Source organism: Dinoponera quadriceps, unplaced genomic scaffold (genome assembly GCF_001313825.1).
Source record: "Dinoponera quadriceps isolate SergipeBrazil2010 unplaced genomic scaffold, ASM131382v1 scaffold1395, whole genome shotgun sequence".
NCBI lineage: Eukaryota > Metazoa > Arthropoda > Insecta > Hymenoptera > Formicidae > Dinoponera > Dinoponera quadriceps.
This window is the reverse complement of record NW_014556488.1, coordinates 1,461,215-1,480,102: the sequence shown is the minus strand read 5'-3', so window position 1 is coordinate 1,480,102 and position 18,888 is coordinate 1,461,215. Positions and strand designations below refer to the sequence as shown.

The 18,888-nt window shown below is 45.9% G+C and overlaps 1 protein-coding gene across 8 annotated transcripts; it reads left to right on the top strand.

The window, feature by feature from the left end:
* Positions 1–755: 755 nt before the first annotated feature.
* On the top strand, positions 756–18,699 carry LOC106747674 (ras-like GTP-binding protein Rho1). 8 transcript variants are annotated; one of them, XM_014625432.1, is made up of 5 exons: positions 756–1,223; positions 1,774–2,114; positions 2,991–3,452; positions 3,608–3,722; positions 16,867–16,953. In XM_014625432.1, exons 2-4 carry the CDS (start codon positions 1,801–1,803, stop codon positions 3,717–3,719), a joined length of 888 nt encoding a protein of 295 aa, XP_014480918.1. In that variant the 5' UTR covers positions 756–1,223; positions 1,774–1,800; the 3' UTR covers positions 3,720–3,722; positions 16,867–16,953. The 8 variants fall into 8 exon arrangements, with proteins under 8 accessions (XP_014480918.1, XP_014480924.1, XP_014480921.1 ...); XM_014625433.1 differs by lacking the exons at positions 756–1,223; positions 1,774–2,114; positions 2,991–3,452; positions 3,608–3,722 and adding exons at positions 10,062–10,167; positions 14,364–14,446; positions 17,122–17,505; positions 18,152–18,699 and having other exon boundaries at positions 16,867–17,027; XM_014625439.1 differs by lacking the exons at positions 756–1,223; positions 1,774–2,114; positions 2,991–3,452; positions 3,608–3,722 and adding exons at positions 10,552–10,758; positions 14,364–14,446; positions 17,122–17,505; positions 18,152–18,699 and having other exon boundaries at positions 16,867–17,027.
* Positions 18,700–18,888: the final 189 nt, after the last annotated feature.

Here is an 18,888-nt window from a genome sequence, read left to right as displayed (position 1 = left end):
CTTTTTAATCGATTGAATATCACAAAAGTCTTTATATTAATTTACATATTATAGTTTTGAAATTTTGGAGAAAAATCCGTTTTTTCTCAATTTGCTTCGATTTCTGTCTCATACAAAAATTTGTTTGGAAAAATTCACGTATATTTGATTAAAACCAGATTTATTTTTTCCCGCAAAGAAGAAACCAAAAAATCCACAGAAAAATCGAGAAAAACCGGTTTTTTCCGAGAAAAACTTTAAAACTATACAATAATATCAGTGAACAAATATTCGTACAGCAGAAGCTTTTCTCTATGAGAAAAAATTATATGGTCGATCAGGAAAAAAAGGGTGTAACATTTTTCTCTTATACGGTTTCGGAACGCACCCGTCCGACAGAAGAATTTGTTATTCTAATCATTCTCAGATACATCTTTCTATGGAATACGAGATGTGTTGTGAAACTCGAACGAAAGAAAAAAAAAAAAAAAGAAGAAGTATTGTGTGATCTTCTCGTGACTGACACTGTGAAAAGGTCGATTTATACAAAATATATCGTCGTGAAGATTATCGATTCGAGGGCATCGCACATAACAGTCACATGCTTCGACGTAAAATCGTCTGTCGCAAGTTATCGACAGGCCAATACAGGCTTGAAGAAGTGCGGCAATTCTTGGCCGCGCACGCGCACCGGCACGATTTGAAAGTATCGTCGCCGGACGCACTCGGGAACGCGTGGGGAATTATGATGAAAACCGTGCGAACGACGACGCGACGTCCGCACATTTTCCGGAGACTCGTCGATACCCTCTCGTCATCGTGGCCAAGTTTCACACGCGGAATTGCGGTGTAAAATTCAAGGTCTAAGACCGTTCGTCCAATTGTCCGTCCGTCTCGTCACGAATCAAACGCTTACGTGACTCGTGCTTATTGGCCGTGAAATTTTCCGGAAAATTGAAGAATCGAGGATTCTTCTCGCCGGTCGCATCCTCAGGCACGGCCGTTTCGCGCTGACTTCGCGTCACAATTAGTCCGGCACGCGTGTGAAGTTGCCCCCCCACGGCGGAAACTGTTGAAGTTCGCCGCTTTCCGCCGGTGGTGCGCGAACAGCACCGAAGTCGTCGACTTCGAAGTGCTTCGAAGTGCTGCGTGCGGCAGTACCGGAGGTTCCGTTTCTCAGCTTGCTTTCTCGCTTCTTCTGTTCGATTTCTTCTATCGCGGGTGGATCGTCGATCGCAAGGAAGGTATGTACCTCCGTCTCTCTTTATCCCTTTCTCTATTCACGACGTCTGATCATTACAACTCTCGTTCGCGTCCGTCCACTCGTTCACGCGTCAGCTGTCACGTCGACCGCGCCAGAGAATTCACCCGGGGAGCTTTATTCGCGAGATCTTCCCAGCGACCTCGTCGTGCTCCTCGTACTCGACTTCGGGTTCTGTGAGTGACCTCGCGACGAGGTCGCGAAGACCACTTTTCGGCTCCTCGGGAACGTCGGCGAAACTTTTTGGTTATGTCGGCCGACAATGAATTAGCGTAAACCGATTAGTCGTCCACCACGTTCGGCTCTTTCAAGATCGCCACGGGCTTTCTGATGAAATGCATACCTCGATTTCCTTCGTCCGTTTCCCCGTGACATCCCCACGATGACACACAATGTGAACGCACAAATCGCACGCATATATATACATACATATATATATATGTGTGTGTGTGTGTTATATTATATATATATATATATAATATGTTGTACGCAACGATGTTGTATATTTATACAGATATATTTCGTCTTTGCAGCAATACAGTATCTCTCACTAAGCACCGATGGCTGTCAAGGGGCTAGTAGCAGCGATCGTTCAGTTTCTGACCGATCAGTTGCAGGACGGAGACATGACGGCGGACTCCCGTGAAAGTTTGGAAGTGGCGATCCAATGCCTGGAAAGTGCTTACAGTGTGCAGGCCTCCGACGCCCCAAGCAGTTTCAATCTCTATACCGTTTATAAGAATTCAGTGGAAAACGCTGAGTTAGGACCGGAAGCTACACCAGAAGCTAAGGCTGAGGCAGAGAGATTGAAGAACGAAGGCAATGCGCTGATGAAGGCGGAGAAGCACAAGGAGGCACTCTCCAACTACACAAAGTATGTATATAATTCTTAGCTGTGAGATCTGCTACAAAGTTGTCAGGGAGAACCTGGGAAAGTCGGGGAAAGATGTGAAAAGAATCTGGAATGTTGAACTTTGCACAAGATTCTTAAGGCTCCTGGTTCCTCGCTGCAACTGTTGCTTGATGACATCAGGAAGAACGTCAGGAGATCGAAATCGCATGCCAAAATATATTATACGTGGAAATAAAAGAATACATGCATAAAATGACACGTGATAGATTCAGTGCATTTGTAAAAATGTACTGAACAATCAACTGAATGTCTGAACAATCTTTCATTTAACCTGAACAATCAATAAATAGCCGTAAAACTGATGTAACAGAAATGATGAGGAAAGATAGATTAAAAATGTAAGTTATATGTTACATCAATTTTCAGCTATTTATTGATTGCAAAGGAAAGCGTCCGGACATGTTTACAAGTGTGCTGAATCTGTCAAAAATGCCGTTTTATACACACGTTCCTTTATTTCCACGTAAACGATAATATATTTTAATATGTGATATCTCGCTTCTGACATTATCAAACAAAGACAACCATAGCGAGCTTTAAACGCTCTCAACTGTATTTTCCCGATACTCACTTATTTTTTGTTGGTCTGAATTTGCACTTAGGATTACATCATATTACTAAACCCTTAAGTTTGTGTTGCTTCTAACAATATAAGCTACCTTCCCTACAGTTCCTGCCTCTAAACGTTCAAGTTTAAGATCACATATTGTTTATGAAAAATCCTCTACTGTCTAAAAAACACGGAAAAGTCGGAAAATTTCAAAATTCATTTTCTGTGGCAGCCCTGCTGAAGGAAATCACCGGTGACTCCGCCTCTGATTAACTCTGTTCTTTCAGAGCGATAGAGCTGGACGGCCGCAACGCGGTATATTACTGCAACAGAGCCGCTGTTCACAGTAAACTTGGTAATCACACCTTAGCCATCAAGGATTGTCACACGGCGCTCTCTATCGACCCCTCATACAGCAAGGCGTACGGACGGTTAGGCTTAGCGTACTCTAGTTTGGAGAAGCACAAAGAGGCCAAGGAGAGTTACGAGAAAGCGCTGGCGATGGAGCCGGATAACGAGAGCTATCGGAACAACCTGCAACTGACGGAGGAGAAATTGGCCCATCTGGGCGTTAATCAGGCTCTGGTGGGCGGTCTACCCGGCATGGACCTGAGCGCCTTGCTGAGTAACCCGGCTCTGATGAACATGGCGCGTCAGATGTTGTCGGACCCGGCCATGCAGAATATGATGTGCAATCTTATGACGAGCAACGTGGAAGAGGGCGGTCGCATGGAAGCGCTCATAGAAGCGTGAGTTTAATGCTTTCCCCGATAAGCACGAGTTCTTCCGGCTTCGGCGAGCTCGTGCCCATAAAGATATCACACTCGCGCGTGATATCTTCACGAAAATGAAATAAATGCGCTTCACTCAGGGTCGCCTCATACGTGCGTGAATTGTTTTTCAGGGGCCATCAGTTAGCGCAGCAGATGCAGAACGTGAATCCCGAACTGATCGAGTCGCTTAGACGGCAAATGGGCGGCAATCCGAACGACCCGGATCCATCGCAGAAGAATTAAAACGTACGACTGACTGTGTGTGTGTGTGTGTGTATGTGTGTGTGTGTGTGATAGAGGTGGACACTAATGTTATGGGACTATTAACTTTACTGCTGACTCTCCTCGTTCGTGTAGCCACAGGACGGTGTGTCGCATTGTCGTTTTCTAAGAGACGCCGCTAGAGAGAGAAAAAAAAGGAAAGAAAAACGAGGCGAGACGATCCTTATGGCTTTCAATGATCTTTCATTCTGACATCGCGCTTCAAGCGACGCTGTAACGCGCGTGCTACATAGAATTCGTTTATCATGAGCTACATTTACACAAAAATCTGATTATCTTTGGTTTGGCAACAACTGTAACTGGTGAGCTCTTGCGTTTGATTGGTATGTTCTTTTTGGGTCTAAAAATATACTACAATTAAATACGATAGATCACTAATTAACGGTTGTTATTAAACCGGATTAAGACTTTTGTATATGAATTGGCGTAATTGTAAGCGTAAGACGTAAACTTAAACTGAAGAATCAATTAGGGTATTAGTTTAGGATTGTGTGCTTTAGAAGAAGATGGAAAGTGTAACTAGAATTTCAACCAATCATGAGTGAGTAAGTGAGTGAGTTTTATCTTTCTCTAGAGCATATAAATGCAAAGCAATATACCGATTGATTCTTCAGCCTAAATTTACATCTCATGTTTATGGTTACGCCAATTTGCATGCGAAAAGCCTTATCGTTATCGTGTAAACGTAGTCACAGATTATTCATCGAGATTACATACACTCACACGTGAGAAATACTGCGTCTTCTGGGCCTTCGAGGTGCGGGTCTTTTTTTTTTTTTAACAGCACGCACAGACAGTGGACAACACAGAAGTGTTTACATATTTTCCTCATTTTCCCAAACGACACGACGATCTAAGCGTGCAGCGATGCGACATGCCATTTAATGCAACAATATCATTAGGGCATTGTTTTTCTAGCTTAAACGCGCTGCGAACGCGCTGCGCCGCGCATACGAGACACACACATGTAACGCAATTACTNCCCCCCCCCCCCCCCTCTCCTCGTCAGTACGTAACGACGTTTTACATCGACATCGTTTATATATTACATATATCGAGAGTATATTGGACCACCAGTGACATTTTATCGTTTATTACACCCCGAACAGAATCGAGAGTATTCGATTCGCGATCATGAGAGCGAGAGCGGACTTGTATGGTCGGTCGCAAAAAAATTGCGACACTTTTTTTTCACAATGAATTTCGCAATATATCTCGTGTCCAATAGGAAAATGTGTTTTCTGAGAATTACTGAGAAACAAATTCTCCTATTGGACGCGAGATGTGTACCGAAACTTCCAAAGAAAGTGTTGCAATCTTTTTGTGACCGAGCATATCGAACATTTCATCGTGGCGTGGTATTCATAGATCATTGTATATTGTAGAAATGATTCCGTTGAGAATTTTTCCATTTACATGAACGCGCGATTACGTCGCATGTTCATTGAAGTTTCGCGAGGGGAACTTTTGCGGATCGTGTTCGGCAGCTATTCGTACGCCTAGTTCCTCGGCGCGTTACTTCTCGAGGAGTACAGCGGTACGCCAAGTCTCGAAGAATAAATGGTATCGAGAGCACTCGGATTCTCTTTTTTTTTCTTTTCTTATTATTTCGTCGTACTTCCTATTTCTCCGTCTTCCAACGTCTCTTCCACAGTCGGAGGAACTGATGAAATACTGTTCGCTCCGGAGGATCAACGGATGATTAAAAAAAAAAAAGAAGCAGGAACTACAGAAACGTGGGAAATCTTGCGTCGAGGCGTTTCCCGGGGCGGCGAACATCGCTTCAACGTCGTCGAGCTTCCTCAGCTGATGGCAGAGAACGAGACGTAAACAACGCTTACATCTGGCTGTTTATTTTCTGGTTAACTTATGCTTTAGACTTAAACCAATGATAGTGCGAAAATTGTTTTTCAACTCATGGTTAATCATTAAACCAATGGTCAATAATTTCGATAGTTCGCCGAAAAAATGAAAAACCGAGCCTTAAAGTCACGAACGCGAGGCAGAAGAGGGGAAACCGTAAACGTAAACCGCGTCCACAGAGACCAGCCTTTCACGACTTACGTTTACGGTTTCCTTTGCCCGCGTCCACGACAGATGTAAGCGCTTACGTTTCGTTCTCCGCCGTCAGGCTTCCTCGTTTGCAACCTCGCGCGCCGCCGGTGTCACGCTAGCCGCCGCGCGGTACACTTTCTACTCGCTACGCCGCGCGCTAGAAAGTCCCCGCCGCGCTGATCTTAATTCATCGCGCGCATTTACGGCGCGCTTTATCATCGCGCGTTAACCCCGTAACGCGTCGTACGCGTTCGCTCGCCACGCGTTGATAATCAACGGATACAGTTTCTCCCGACGAGCAGGATGCACGGCGATACGTAAATTCCATTCCAGCGGCCGCATTCCCCGTATTCCTCGGGATCGGTCGGGCATCCGCGAGCGGAGGCTCGCCAATTCCACGTGCGTCATACAGTGACATCATTCTTATTTGGCACGTATATTACGCACACGCAGGCACATGCTTTTACGTGTCACGCGCGCGCACGCATAAGGTCGACCGTCGCGCGACGCGGACAACGTATCGCCGGTTGATCCGCGCGATCAGTATCCGCTCGGGCGTGTTATCTATGACTCAGTATCGTATTGTCCGCCCCGTCGGATACTCGGTTTATTGTCGTCGTCTTCTAGCCGAGAGCGTACGACGTTAAGCTGCGGGAAGAAAAAAAAAAAAGGTTGAGAAAACGCGCTTCTCGGGCGAATCGGTGGAAACCGTTCGTCGTCCGCTCGATTCGCCGAGAGATCCGTCAAAGCGCGAGGCGCGCAGACTCGGGCGGCTCATTTTTTGCTCGTCACCGAGCGAGCCGCTCTCGACGCTGTTATCTCTCGACGAGGAGCCGTTACAGTACGGTTTCTATTCTTACCCTCGATTTAGCGCGAAACGCTCGCGCCTTGCCACCGTCTTACCATGCTTTTTCCGATAAACTGAGCTCTCTCTCTCTCTCTCTCTCTCTCTTTCGTACGTAGGTATTTATTCGATCTCTCGAAGGGAGCGGCGGCGCGCCACGTTTAGCGGCGAGTGTGCAACGGGAATGCGGGCGGGTGTCGTCATCGGGACGTCTCACGGCCTTGAACTCCCCCCTCTCCCCCCCGATGTGTGTGTGTGTGTGTGTGTGTATATGTGTGTATGTCATAAAAAAAGGAGAAGAAGAAGCAGCGGCAGAAACGTAACTCAAGCGCCGCGTATCTATTTTGCGCGCAATCGGGGAAATTTCTGACGTCGGTGCTTATTTTATCCGGCCGATAAGCCGGTTAATGACATTCCACGTGCGCACCGCACACACGCACACCACGCGTGCACGCAACGCGCAGCACAAGGTGTGAAATTGGCCCGAGAGATGGGAGGCGAGAGATATCTCGCGCTGCTGCTGCACGCGCATCCGATACAAATCGGAGCACTTAGCGTCGTTCGCGCTGTAATTTGCGATCTTGCGATTCTCATATTTGATCATTGCGTAATTTCGGAAGGTCGAGCGCACATCGGCGCGCAGAACGATATGTTTCCTTGCGCGTTACAGACTTCGATGGCTGGTCATTCGGCTGCTGCCGGATTTTCAATGGCGATATTAAAGGGACACCTTCATAAATTTTATTTGCTGTAAAAAAGAAAATACTTCGAAAGATACTTAAAAGTTTATTTTCGTTCATTTTCATTCCTGATTGTTATGTTTTAGATTGATATCCGATTTCTTATGTGAAAGGAAATTTTGTGACTTCACATAAATCATTTAATGAAGGGAATGATTGGTGGAAAGTCATATAATTTCAGAATCCTATCTTTTGGATGTAATATAAGGAATAGAGTATTAATCTAAAAAATATAAACAGTCAGAAATGATATTCGGTACTTCTAATGTTAAGACAAATATATGGAACACATATACACATACAATGTTACAAACTCGGAAGTATTATTTATTTTTTTCTTATTTTTCTTATTAATGCCCTATTTACACGTCAATTGAGCTAATGGAGATGCACAGATAATGCACAGATAATGAAAATGGTATGTAAATATTTAAATATGTGTACACGTATACATATACCGTGGCTATTACTATAAATTATAAATTTCCTGTGGCTATATTTCCACAATAAAATGGTCAATAATTCTAAAATTTTCGTATAATGTCTCTGTGTTGGTTTTTAATATCACAGTAGTTTTCCATTTAAATCCTAAATGTAGTTTAAAAGAAGTCTAAGAATAGAGGCTAAAAATAGGACATTAACCTCAGAGGACATGTATAAAAAGTGTCATCTTCAGTTGCTTCAATATCTCAGCTGAATGGTCAAACGTTTTCTAACTTTACATACGTGTAGATAGTATTTCGGTCAATATGCAGCAAAAATTTGAAAGGATTCCCAAGGAAATATTTTGATGGACTAACCTTTAAGTTAACATTCATTCGAGCGAACGCGGGATACTCAGATTTGAATTACAATTGGAGTTTTTTTTCAGCTGAATCACGTTCACAAGTGCAATGTCGCATATATTACACGAAAATCCCGAATTTAACTCTAAACTGAGATCCTTAGGCTTGTGTCGAAAGTCGTCATTTCAAACTTGCCTCTCAAGTGAAATACTCTAATTTGAATTAAGAATTAGTTCCGAATCTTCCGGTTAAATCGCGATCACACGCAAAAATTACGTCACATGTATCGAGGAATTCAACTGAAAAACTCGTATTTAATTCTAAATTCGGATCCGAGCATCTCACGCGAGGCAAGTTTCAAACGACTATTAATACAGTACTCAGTACCTGACGTGGGACGCGTTTCAAGCAACGTCTGTTAACACGGGGGCCTTGAAGGGTAAGGGAGGATGTACGAGGAACGTCATAGAAGACGTAAGACGCTTTGAGGTGTCTTTTTCATCAACATCTCTTGTAAATTTCCGCTATCCGGTTGGACGGACGACGAAAGGAGACGCGGAATATTTCCGAGCGACCGAACGTAACATTTCCAGGTAGCTCGATCGTCCCTCCTGAAATCGTGGGCAGATATCATGCGCTACACGCGGCCGCGATGTGCGCGCGCGTGTGTGTGCGTATACGTGTTATTTACATATTTTCCAACCCTTTCCGTCATCCACCCACAAGCAGCAGCAGCGATAACGGCAGCGGCGGCTGCATGGGCGAGCAGCGCGCGATGCGTGCGCAAAGCTTTTTCACAGGTCCATCCGGTGACGTGCGCGCCGCCGGCGGCGCGTGATTCGTCGCTTTCGGAGCGTGTTGCAGGGCCGGCGAGCGCGGGCGCCCCGAATTCCCGATCGATCCGATCAGCGGTCGGACGCGTGCAGCCGCGCCTCTCACGATCGATGCTGCGGTTACGGCTTTGCCGCCTCGCCCGAGGCACTTACGAGATCATCCTCGTACCCCGCGGATGACACATGGTCCCCTGTGTGCGTATGTGTATGTGTGTGTGTGTCACACACCGCCAAACCACACGTCATCTTTTTCTTTTCAACCTGGCCGCCGTGACACCGCGCTCGAATCAGTAGCTGTACTTTCTGCACTTTTCCTCTCTCGGTCGTTCTCCGATGACGGAGCGCCCGTTTCGAGTGCAGAGAGTGCGGCGCAACGTGCAGGTTACGCAAAAACGGATACGATAGGTATGGGTATAAAGCGATTGTGGAAATTCAGCTGTGAGAATGTAGTGGGTCCCTTTGATTGATGGATCGTTCACGTGCGGAGGTTAATTGTATATTCGTAGGATCGGTTGATTAATTGCTACCGCCGCCGCTACAGTCGAGACAGTTTCGTGTTTGCGTAGAGGGATTAACGCGTTGACAATGATGTATCACGGAATCAATATCCGAGGTTGGTCCGTCTGATAGATTTATGAACGCCAGCCGATGATTTCGCAAGCCAGCCGATGACGAGATCGCGAAAATTCCACGAAGGTCGAGTTCTAGCCGTCGCTGTGGTCGGACGCGATGACCAAAGGAATATTCACTGGTAAATTGAGATTCGTACGAGAACCTCGCACGTCCGGAGTCCTTCTCGGTAAGCGACCGCGAGAAGATCCAAACATCGATTTGACATCAATCATCCTCGAGGAACGAACCTCACAGCTCGCTCGACGGTGGGCGTAAGTCTGATTTTCGCGTGACTGGTCGACGGAAACTCGAACTTCGCGGAGGGGCGCCCGGCATGGAGCAGGCGCGCGCGGACGGCTCGCGCGCTCGGCTGTGCTCAACACAGCTCGGGGGTGCTCGTGCGCGCTCGGCACGTCCCTGAGATGGCCGAGCTGCCGCCGGGCGCCCCACCACGCTAGCCGATCGCCGCACACTCAACAGATCGAGGTGTGGCCATTGAGGGCAGCCATTTTCTTGACTTTCTGTCGCTTAAGATTTCAGGTAAATACGCAATTATTTCTTAAGTCACCGCCGGCCGGAGTGGTACGAGGGTGCGTGGTGCGCCGTGCGTGCGGGCGTCGCGAGCGTGATCGGGCGCGTTAGAGATCCCGTCGGACGTCGGGCCGGGTGTCCGGTGCTAAAAGAGGGAAAAAGGAGCCTCCTCCTCCGTCAGCCGAGTGAGAGTGAGGGAGAGAGAAAGAGAGAAAGAAAGAAAGAAAGAGAGAGACCAGGCAGATAGGTAGATAGAGGAGGAGAGATAGACGGCGAGAGCGAGAGAGAGAGAAAGGGTCGCGCGAGGAGGCCCCGAGGGAGTGCCATGCGTCGCGAATCTCGTCGTTGGCTCGGCATCATCGCGCGCCGAGGTGTGCTCTAAGCTCGGTTCTCCCGTTGCGCTCGTCGTGTCGTTCGTGCGCGCGATCCGTACTACGACTCGTGCCTGCGTCCACGTCGTCGTTCTCGGCTTCGACCTCTTCGTCACCGTCGCCGCTGCCGCCGTCGTCGTCGTCACTGTCGCGAAGCTGAACGATCCGCACGACGGATTTCTTGGAATGCTCTCGGGCTCTACCTGACACTACGTGGCCGTTTAGTCCAGTAAGTAAACCATCTCTCATCCGGGGCCACCTCTCCCGACCCGTTGTCCTGTTCCTCGGTGTCCCCGCGTCCCTTCTCGAAATTCCCGTGCCCCTTGTTCTCTCGCACCAAGTATCCTCGACCGTCTCATGGCTCTTCCCGATCCCTCCGAGGGCTCTGTTTCTTTTCGGCTACGCGTTGCACCTTCTGCACTCGAAATGACATCAGACGTTGGCGCAACCGGGTGTTGGTGGAAAAGGAAGGGAGCCAAGGGGGGGAGGGAGGAGAGCGCAGTCGAACGGATCGCAGACCATTCTCATGCCCTCGTCCCGTCAGTGTCCCGTCGCTGCATTTCCGGTGTGTGCACACAAAATTTGGGAAGAATTTCGTGGCCGTCGTCTCCCCTCGCCCGCCAGCCGACGAGGAATCGCGAGCCTAACGGTCATCGGATTATCTCGCTCGCCTTCGTGACAGTGCTCGATCCAGACGATTAGACGTCGCTACCTCGACGTAAACAGATTCTCGAGTGGGTGCGTGCTTTTAACGTGACGCGGTCAAGCGACGTTCCCAGTATCGCCGAGAGCATCGGCTACTTCAGGTCGGTCGCCTTCCACCGCGCCGCGTCACACTCCCTGCGCATCCGGGTGAGTTTGTGCTCGAGATCCCGAGGAACAGCCCGAATCGCGATCGATTCGGTCAAATTCGTCGAGATTGGATCGTCGTGATCGCCAGAGAGGGGGGAGGGGGGTTAGATCATGAGAAGGTGCAGAAAGTGCAGCTGAAGGCGGCTCGTCTCGACGGCGATGTCGCAGGCTGTCGCTCCGGACGTACTTTCCGCATTTCGCTCTTCGCATTCTTTTCGTCCCGAGATGCCAAGGATGTGTGTGTTTTAACTCAAACCGCGAAAAGTGCAAGAGAGTGCAGGCGGATAGCTCGCGGCGTCGATTGCGTTCTCCCCGACAGAATCGCGTCATCGATAGCGTGTCCTGGGCACTCGCGTCATTGATGGCGTCCTGAACATCCGCTACGCATTCTCTCACTTTCTCCTTCTCCGTCTCTCCTTTTCGTGCTCTTCGACCTTGGCCGGTGCGCACTATCTTCGTCGCGGCGGAAGATATAGGTTAGTTCGCCCGAGACGAATTTACTAGGTGTGTCCGCTTCAGCTGCACTTCTCCGCGTTTCTTCATTTCGACGTGCTCCGGAAAACGTGCAATTTAAGTGCAGTGTGAAAAAGACGCGGTCAGGACGGATCTCTATCGAAATACCGTCCGTCGATTCTTTCTAACTGTGCTCTTTGCTCTCTCTCTCTCTCTCTCTCTCTCTCTCTCTCTCTTCCTGTGTCAAAACCTGTCAAAACTGAGTTTCGTTTTAAATGCAGAAAGAGGTAAACGCAGAAGCTATTCCACAAGAAGATAAACTTCGGTGCAGACGCTGGGAGAGTTGCGACGGTTTAAAACACGATAATGCGAATTACCATTGGTTGCAGCGCTTTCTGAGAGAGGGATAGAGAGAGAGAAAGAGAAAGAGGGACAGTCTCTACGCGCGGATAATAAAATAGAAAATTAGAAGGAAGGAGAGGAAGAAGTACGGAAGGTACAGTGAAGTGCAGCTGAGAGGCGCAAGTCTCGTGACAGCGTCCTCGTGGAGGACGTTGGCCACGAAGAGTTGGTGCGTGGGTCACCCGGGATAATCGTTGACCATCCTCGGCGAATATCTGAGGTATCGAGCCTATAAATTCGTCGTCATTCTCGAGGACGATTCCCCTCTTCGAGCGGGAATACACGGTAGCGTTGGTCCAGTTCGAAGTGCAACGCTATCTCGATAGTCGCCTCTGCGTCAGCGGCTGGCTTTTTTTCTCCCTCGACAGGTCGGTCGTGGACGACGTGCGGATCGAACAAAGGACTCGTGCCTGCGTGTCGCGCAGATTCGCAATATCGACGCGTGGACGCGCTCGGTCGTCCGCGTCACTCGGATATTTCGTCGGTCGTGTTCGCTGGGATATGGGGCGCAGCTTCGCTGGGGACAATGCGAGTCGCGGTGGCGGTCTTCGCCAACGAAAAAAAAAAAATCGAGAGACAGCACACAGTGTTTTTACGGACGATATTCGATGTCGAAGCTTCCGCTTTCGTGCGACGCCGCCGAATGTCTCTGTAATTGCGATGGGCAATGTTAAAAACTATGTTACAACTGGGAGTGGGACATGAACGTTGTAAAAACGCTTTTCCTCTTGTACCTCGCTGTCATCTCAACATTGCCCGCCGAATCTTCGAATCGGCGATCGATATACAGTGTGTCCCGCAATTCCCGCGTCCGGAGTGTACGGGAAAGTTTCTGATACCAGAAAAGAAGCAGCTTTTCCCTTTACCAAAATGATCGTTATTATTCACTGATTAAACGAGAAGAATTTTATGGAAACATTTGGAAATTGTGACAGTAATACCCGAGAAACGAGCGATTATTGAAAGAATTGAAATAAAATTGGGTTTTTCGTGAGCTTCGGGAAGCGAACAAATGAGTAGCAAAATTATCTTCTTTGGTATCAATTTCAAATAGACCTGAACAGAATTTTAATCCAAGGCTTAGCTTCAAAGATCTGTTACATACATTGTCCTTATTTGAAAAATCGCTATAAATAATGACCTTTCTCGATATTTTCGCTGAGGAAAAAGTTACTTCCTCTGGTACGAAAAATCTCCCTGTATACTCCGCATGTGGGGATTTTGGTACACCTTGTGCATCGGGCGATTGTATCCTTCGCGAATTAAGTGCGTAGAACGGTGTCAAGAAAGACAAGGGAACGTGATCGTTGTAAAGCTCGCGAAATTCTGTACAGTATGAGTATACGGCGTGCCACATTTGATTTACGCTTTATCGGATGGTTTCTCTGATGGTTACATACGATGTTTAATATTGCATGCCTAACATCAAATAATATGCCGATCTTTTGGTTTCTTTCCTCCCCTCCCCCCTCTCTCTCTCTCTCTCTCTCGCTCTCTCTCTCTCTCTCTCCCTCTATCTATCTCTCTATAGTTTGTTTCTTTTTTTTTTCTTTGCATGTAATCTTGATAGGTTATTTATTTTATCCTCAACGCGCAAAGTAGAGTCTTAGGTGTGTAGCATTAATAAATTCCAGATGCCAGTGCGCAACCTTAAATAATAATTGTCCCCGTGAACGTTGCGGATGACAAAACACCGAAGACTCTGCCTCACGTAGTCACAACTCGGTACACTTGATTTGATTTAATCGTGTACATAAGGTCATCGATTAGTCATTGGCGANATATATATATATATATATATATATATGTTTTTTCTCTCGAATTATGTATATATATATCGGAAGGAAAGAGTTAAGAAAATTGAGCACAACACTACGAGAGAGTGTCGCGCGGATTACACGAGGATTGATCGATTAATTATAAACTGTGACGTTTTTCTTTTACCGATTCGTGTGTAGGATGCATATATATATATATTTATTTATATATGTTCATACATATAGATATTTATATTATATTTATATACGTATTTACTGATATTGATATATTTTTTGTGTGGTATATGCATTCATCTCTCGCAGCTTCCTCTACCCGTTCTAACATATATAAAATGTCCACTTAAAACAGAGACGCTGAAAGAAAGACTAAAAACATGGGATGCAATGCGGGCCGATGCCTCGGTCCAGACGATACGGGGTACCCTGGATCAGGTACGACCCAGTCAAATAATCCTTTAAGACTTCAGCCCTCGTAGGTCCCGCTTTCTCATAGCGATATCGTACGAATACCGTAACTCATGCCGGGATTAGAGTCGGATCTTGTCTTTTGTGTATCACTTTTTCGCGCAATGCAAACATGAATTCACATATGCTTTTTTTGGGACGAGTAGCACTTGGGTTCGTAATTTGAGGTAGAGAATCGAGGTTGCGAGTTTTCGAAGCTGCGCGCCTCACTTCGACGAGAAAGGGGACGCTGAGAGATTGGCTTTTAGAGTTTAACGAAAAGGGGACTGCGACTATAAAAATCTTTTTCTCTCTTTTTTCTTGGGTGGAAATGAGAAAAAAAAAGTATACCCTACGAGGTTTGAACACGAAACACTGTCTATTGCTCTCCGTGAGGGAGGTGCTAATTTACGTGTAACGCGAATTCTCACACACACATACACACACATGGTCTCTCTGAAGACGAAAAAAAGTAAGGAACGCGCGGACGATAAGAAGGAAGGTTCACACGCCCTAAACTACTATTACTACTACTTCCTAACTCTATCCTGAAGAATGCTTCTCTCGATGCTACATCTGTCACTTGTCTCGTAACTTGTTACTGCTCACCAACACGCTTTCCGTATCTCTCATCGATTATACACTGAGAAAAAGGCTTGGCAATATGTACTAAAATTTGGTAAATATTTGCCGACCACTACTTGTTCATTACAATCAAATAATATTATTCTGTGTACTGTGTATACTACTATTGTTTCGTATATTGTACATAGAAAAAAAGTCTTAAATCGATTTAAATCGATCTTAAATCGATCTTAAATCGATCTTAAATCGATCTTAAATCGAATCTTAAATCGATGATAGATATTCTCATATAGAAGCAAGAATATTATATTTTTGTTTGCATATAAGAATATCTATTCTTGATTTAAGACTAATTTTTTTCCTATGTATACTTACTATGTTGTTTGATTACAGTAATCACATATTTGGTTGGCAAATATTCGCCAAATCTTAGCGCTTATTATCAAGTCATCTTTTTAGTGCACGTATATATACATACATACACATTTTCGCTCGCCCGCCCGCCCGCTCCACTCACGATTATTATGATTTACTAACGACGCCGCAAGGGAAGCAGATTTTTTTACCACCTATGTCGTTACACGCTAACGCCACTACTTCTTTTCAGGCACCACCTTTACGTTCCCGATGTGCCTCTCGTTACGTTCCACATATCACGATCCATATGTACGTCAAGCTCCGGACTCACCATACCGCATGCTTTTAGTTCGAAGTGATTCTGTCTCTTTTTGTTTCTCTCTCTCTCTCTTTCTCTCTCTTTCTCTCTGTATCTTTTTCTCTCCCATGTTTTCGTAGTGTCTCCCGTGCAATGTTGTGATTGTTAGCCGACCGAGAACTCCTGGTCGTTACCGCAATTGGCGTCACTTCCTCCTTAGGTCGTAGGGTAATAATAATCGCTGGACACTCCAAGTCTCGCGTCTCGCCGAGAGCTAGCCAAATTATCCGCCGAGTAGAACTTGTCCTTTCATTACTTTTTTGTCTCTTTATTTTTTTTCCCACCACTCGTGGTACCTTTAGGCTACCTCGTTGTAGATAACGTTAGCGAAAGAACAAATAATGCATTACTTGCGTAGGATAAAGAGCAGTCGTAATACACACTGGTGCGCAACTGTGTGTGCGTACTTTGTGCAAGTGAGTCACGATTAGTGAAAAACGCGATAAAAGCCCGGCTATTATCGGACGTTATCGCATCAAACGGTTGCGCCGCGATATATTGCGAATTTATATATTAAAAAAAGGAGAGGAACACACCGCGCGGTATCTGCGTCGTGTTTAATAGGTAAGTTATCGCTGTCGGAAAGAGTGTCCATTCTTCTTCCTTTCTGTTCATTTTATTCTATTTTTTTTTTTTTGGTTCCTTTCTCAGTACCGTGACGACATAAAGTGCCGCCTGAAATCTCACTTTGCGACGGCGTTATCTCCCTACCTCACGCAAATGAAACGAACGAACCGAACGCTGACGAGCCGAGCTGACACCGGCCGTGTATTTTCGTGTGGTAAACGCGTGTACGTTCCCCGTGAAAATTCCCCGCACGCACGAGAGAAAATTCACAAATACGCATCATTATTCTACGTGTGAAATTGACGAGATTTTCAGCACGAACGTGCTTCTCGTTTGCCGACCGCCGAGGTCTGTCGTTAACTTGTTAACAAACGCACACGTGTCGCTTTGCGTGCCAATAATAATTCCGCATTCAGCCGTGCATCTCGAGAGAGCGGATAATCGTTTCGAGCGAGCAGACAGTGGTCGGACCATGCAATCACCTCTCGTCGAAGGTGTCCGATCCTGATTGCCGTTAACCGTGCTTTCCTTTGAATTCTAGGATTCATGGCAGCAATTAGGAAGAAGTTGGTTATTGTGGGTGACGGTGCTTGCGGTAAAACATGTCTACTCATAGTGTTCAGCAAAGACCAGTTCCCTGAAGTATACGTGCCGACAGTATTCGAGAATTATGTCGCGGACATCGAAGTGGACGGCAAGCAAGTACGTGTCTCCCCCTCCCTCTTCCGAATTTTCTATTCTATTCCCCTCCTGATCTCATTAACGAACGACGTGCCCGTTGTCTTTCCCGAAACAGGTGGAACTGGCTCTTTGGGACACAGCTGGTCAGGAAGACTACGACAGGCTGCGTCCGTTGTCGTATCCGGACACGGACGTCATCCTAATGTGCTTCTCCATCGACAGTCCCGATTCCTTGGAGAACATTCCCGAGAAGTGGACACCAGAGGTGAAGCACTTCTGCCCGAACGTGCCCATTATCCTTGTGGGAAACAAAAAGGACCTGCGCAATGATCCAAATACTATCAAGGAGCTCAGCAAGATGAAGCAGGAGCCGGTCAAGCCCGAAGAGGGTAGGGCCATGGCCGAGAAAATCAACGCTTTCGCCTACCTTGAGTGTTCCGCCAAGAGCAAGGAGGGTGTGAGGGAAGTCTTCGAGACGGCAACCCGAGCTGCATTACAAGTACGTCACTGCCAAGTAGTTAATCGTTAGACCGATATAGTTCCGAAAGATTAAGGCCCTATTCTGAATTCCCCCCCTCCCCCTTTTTTTTAATTAATAAAAATGCCTTAAATGTGACTTCTCAGCCAATCTGGTTGTTTCTGAGGTTTTAGGAGCATTTTTACTAATAAATGAGAGTTTGTACGGATCTAAGTCCACATCTATAATAAATGTAGAGAGCCTTTTGCTCTCCAAACAATAAAATATAACGTAATTTTTGACAAATGCCTTTCCCGCGCCGCCAAAAGTTGCAATAACGCTCAAAGCTTGATAATAGCGCTGGAAATTCTTTTTGTCGGAAATTACAATTTAGCGCTCAGAGCAAGAGGCTAAAGACTAGATCCGGATTAAAGAATACACAAGTATCAAAAAGATAAATGTCTTGTTAGTGAAAAATCCAAAAATGGCAACATTCGACGATATTTGAAAGAAGATATCGCGTTAACGGTGTATTACATCTCGTTTGCATATTAAAAGTCACTTATGAGTCATACGAAAGGAAACAGATATTACGCTTAGATACATTCAGTAGGATGAATGATTCAACGATTCCTTAAGTTCATACACTGATCATTGTACTAACTGTGTGTCTGTCGTGAAATCGCAGGTAAAGAAGAAGAAGAAGGGCAGATGTAGGCTTCTTTAAGATGTAACGCCAAGTGAGCCCGATAACATGGGCGAAATTTGTGGAATTGCGGAACTAGCTGCAGCGAAGCTAGTCGTAATACCGGAGACCCCCGTGGAAACTATGATACAACACACAGAGAGACACACATACACATACACACACATCTTACCTTTAATTATTTTACATAATAAAACAAGTTTGCAACAACAAAATGGAAAAAAAAGAGGAAGTGCAACCGTGTTACACGCAGATAACGTATACACAGCATACATACGTATACACACACACACACACACACACACACACACACACACACACACACACACACACACACACACAAAACATACTTAATACACAAACGTAAGCAGTCGTCGACGGCATTGAAGGACTTTGAGAAGCGTTGAAGTAAAAAAAAAATTCAATATAAGTATACCTTATTATTATATACGAAAACCTGTAATGTATATTGTAATGACCACCTTGATTGTGTATTTTTTAACAGTAATGAATTGTGCTTCGAGTTTAAACGACTGTCAAGAACCTGTCATTTTATTTTATGTACTTGGCGTAGCGTCGCTCGATTCGAACGAGAGCGAATGATTGTCATATATACCAACTATCTACATCTACGGTACACAATTATCTTTATTATGGTAGTGATTATTACTATTATTATTATTATTATTAGCATATCTCATTATTATTATTTTTTATTA

Bases quoted from the DNA above. Each gene is read 5' to 3' on its own strand.
- LOC106747674 (XM_014625432.1), top strand. From the start codon at position 1,801: ATGGCTGTCAAGGGGCTAGTAGCAGCGATCGTTCAGTTTCTGACCGAT. The intron at 2,115-2,990 runs GTATGTATATAA...CTGTTCTTTCAG, and splicing joins GCACTCTCCAACTACACAAA to AGCGATAGAGCTGGACGGCC. The intron at 3,453-3,607 runs GTGAGTTTAATG...ATTGTTTTTCAG, and splicing joins ATGGAAGCGCTCATAGAAGC to GGGCCATCAGTTAGCGCAGC.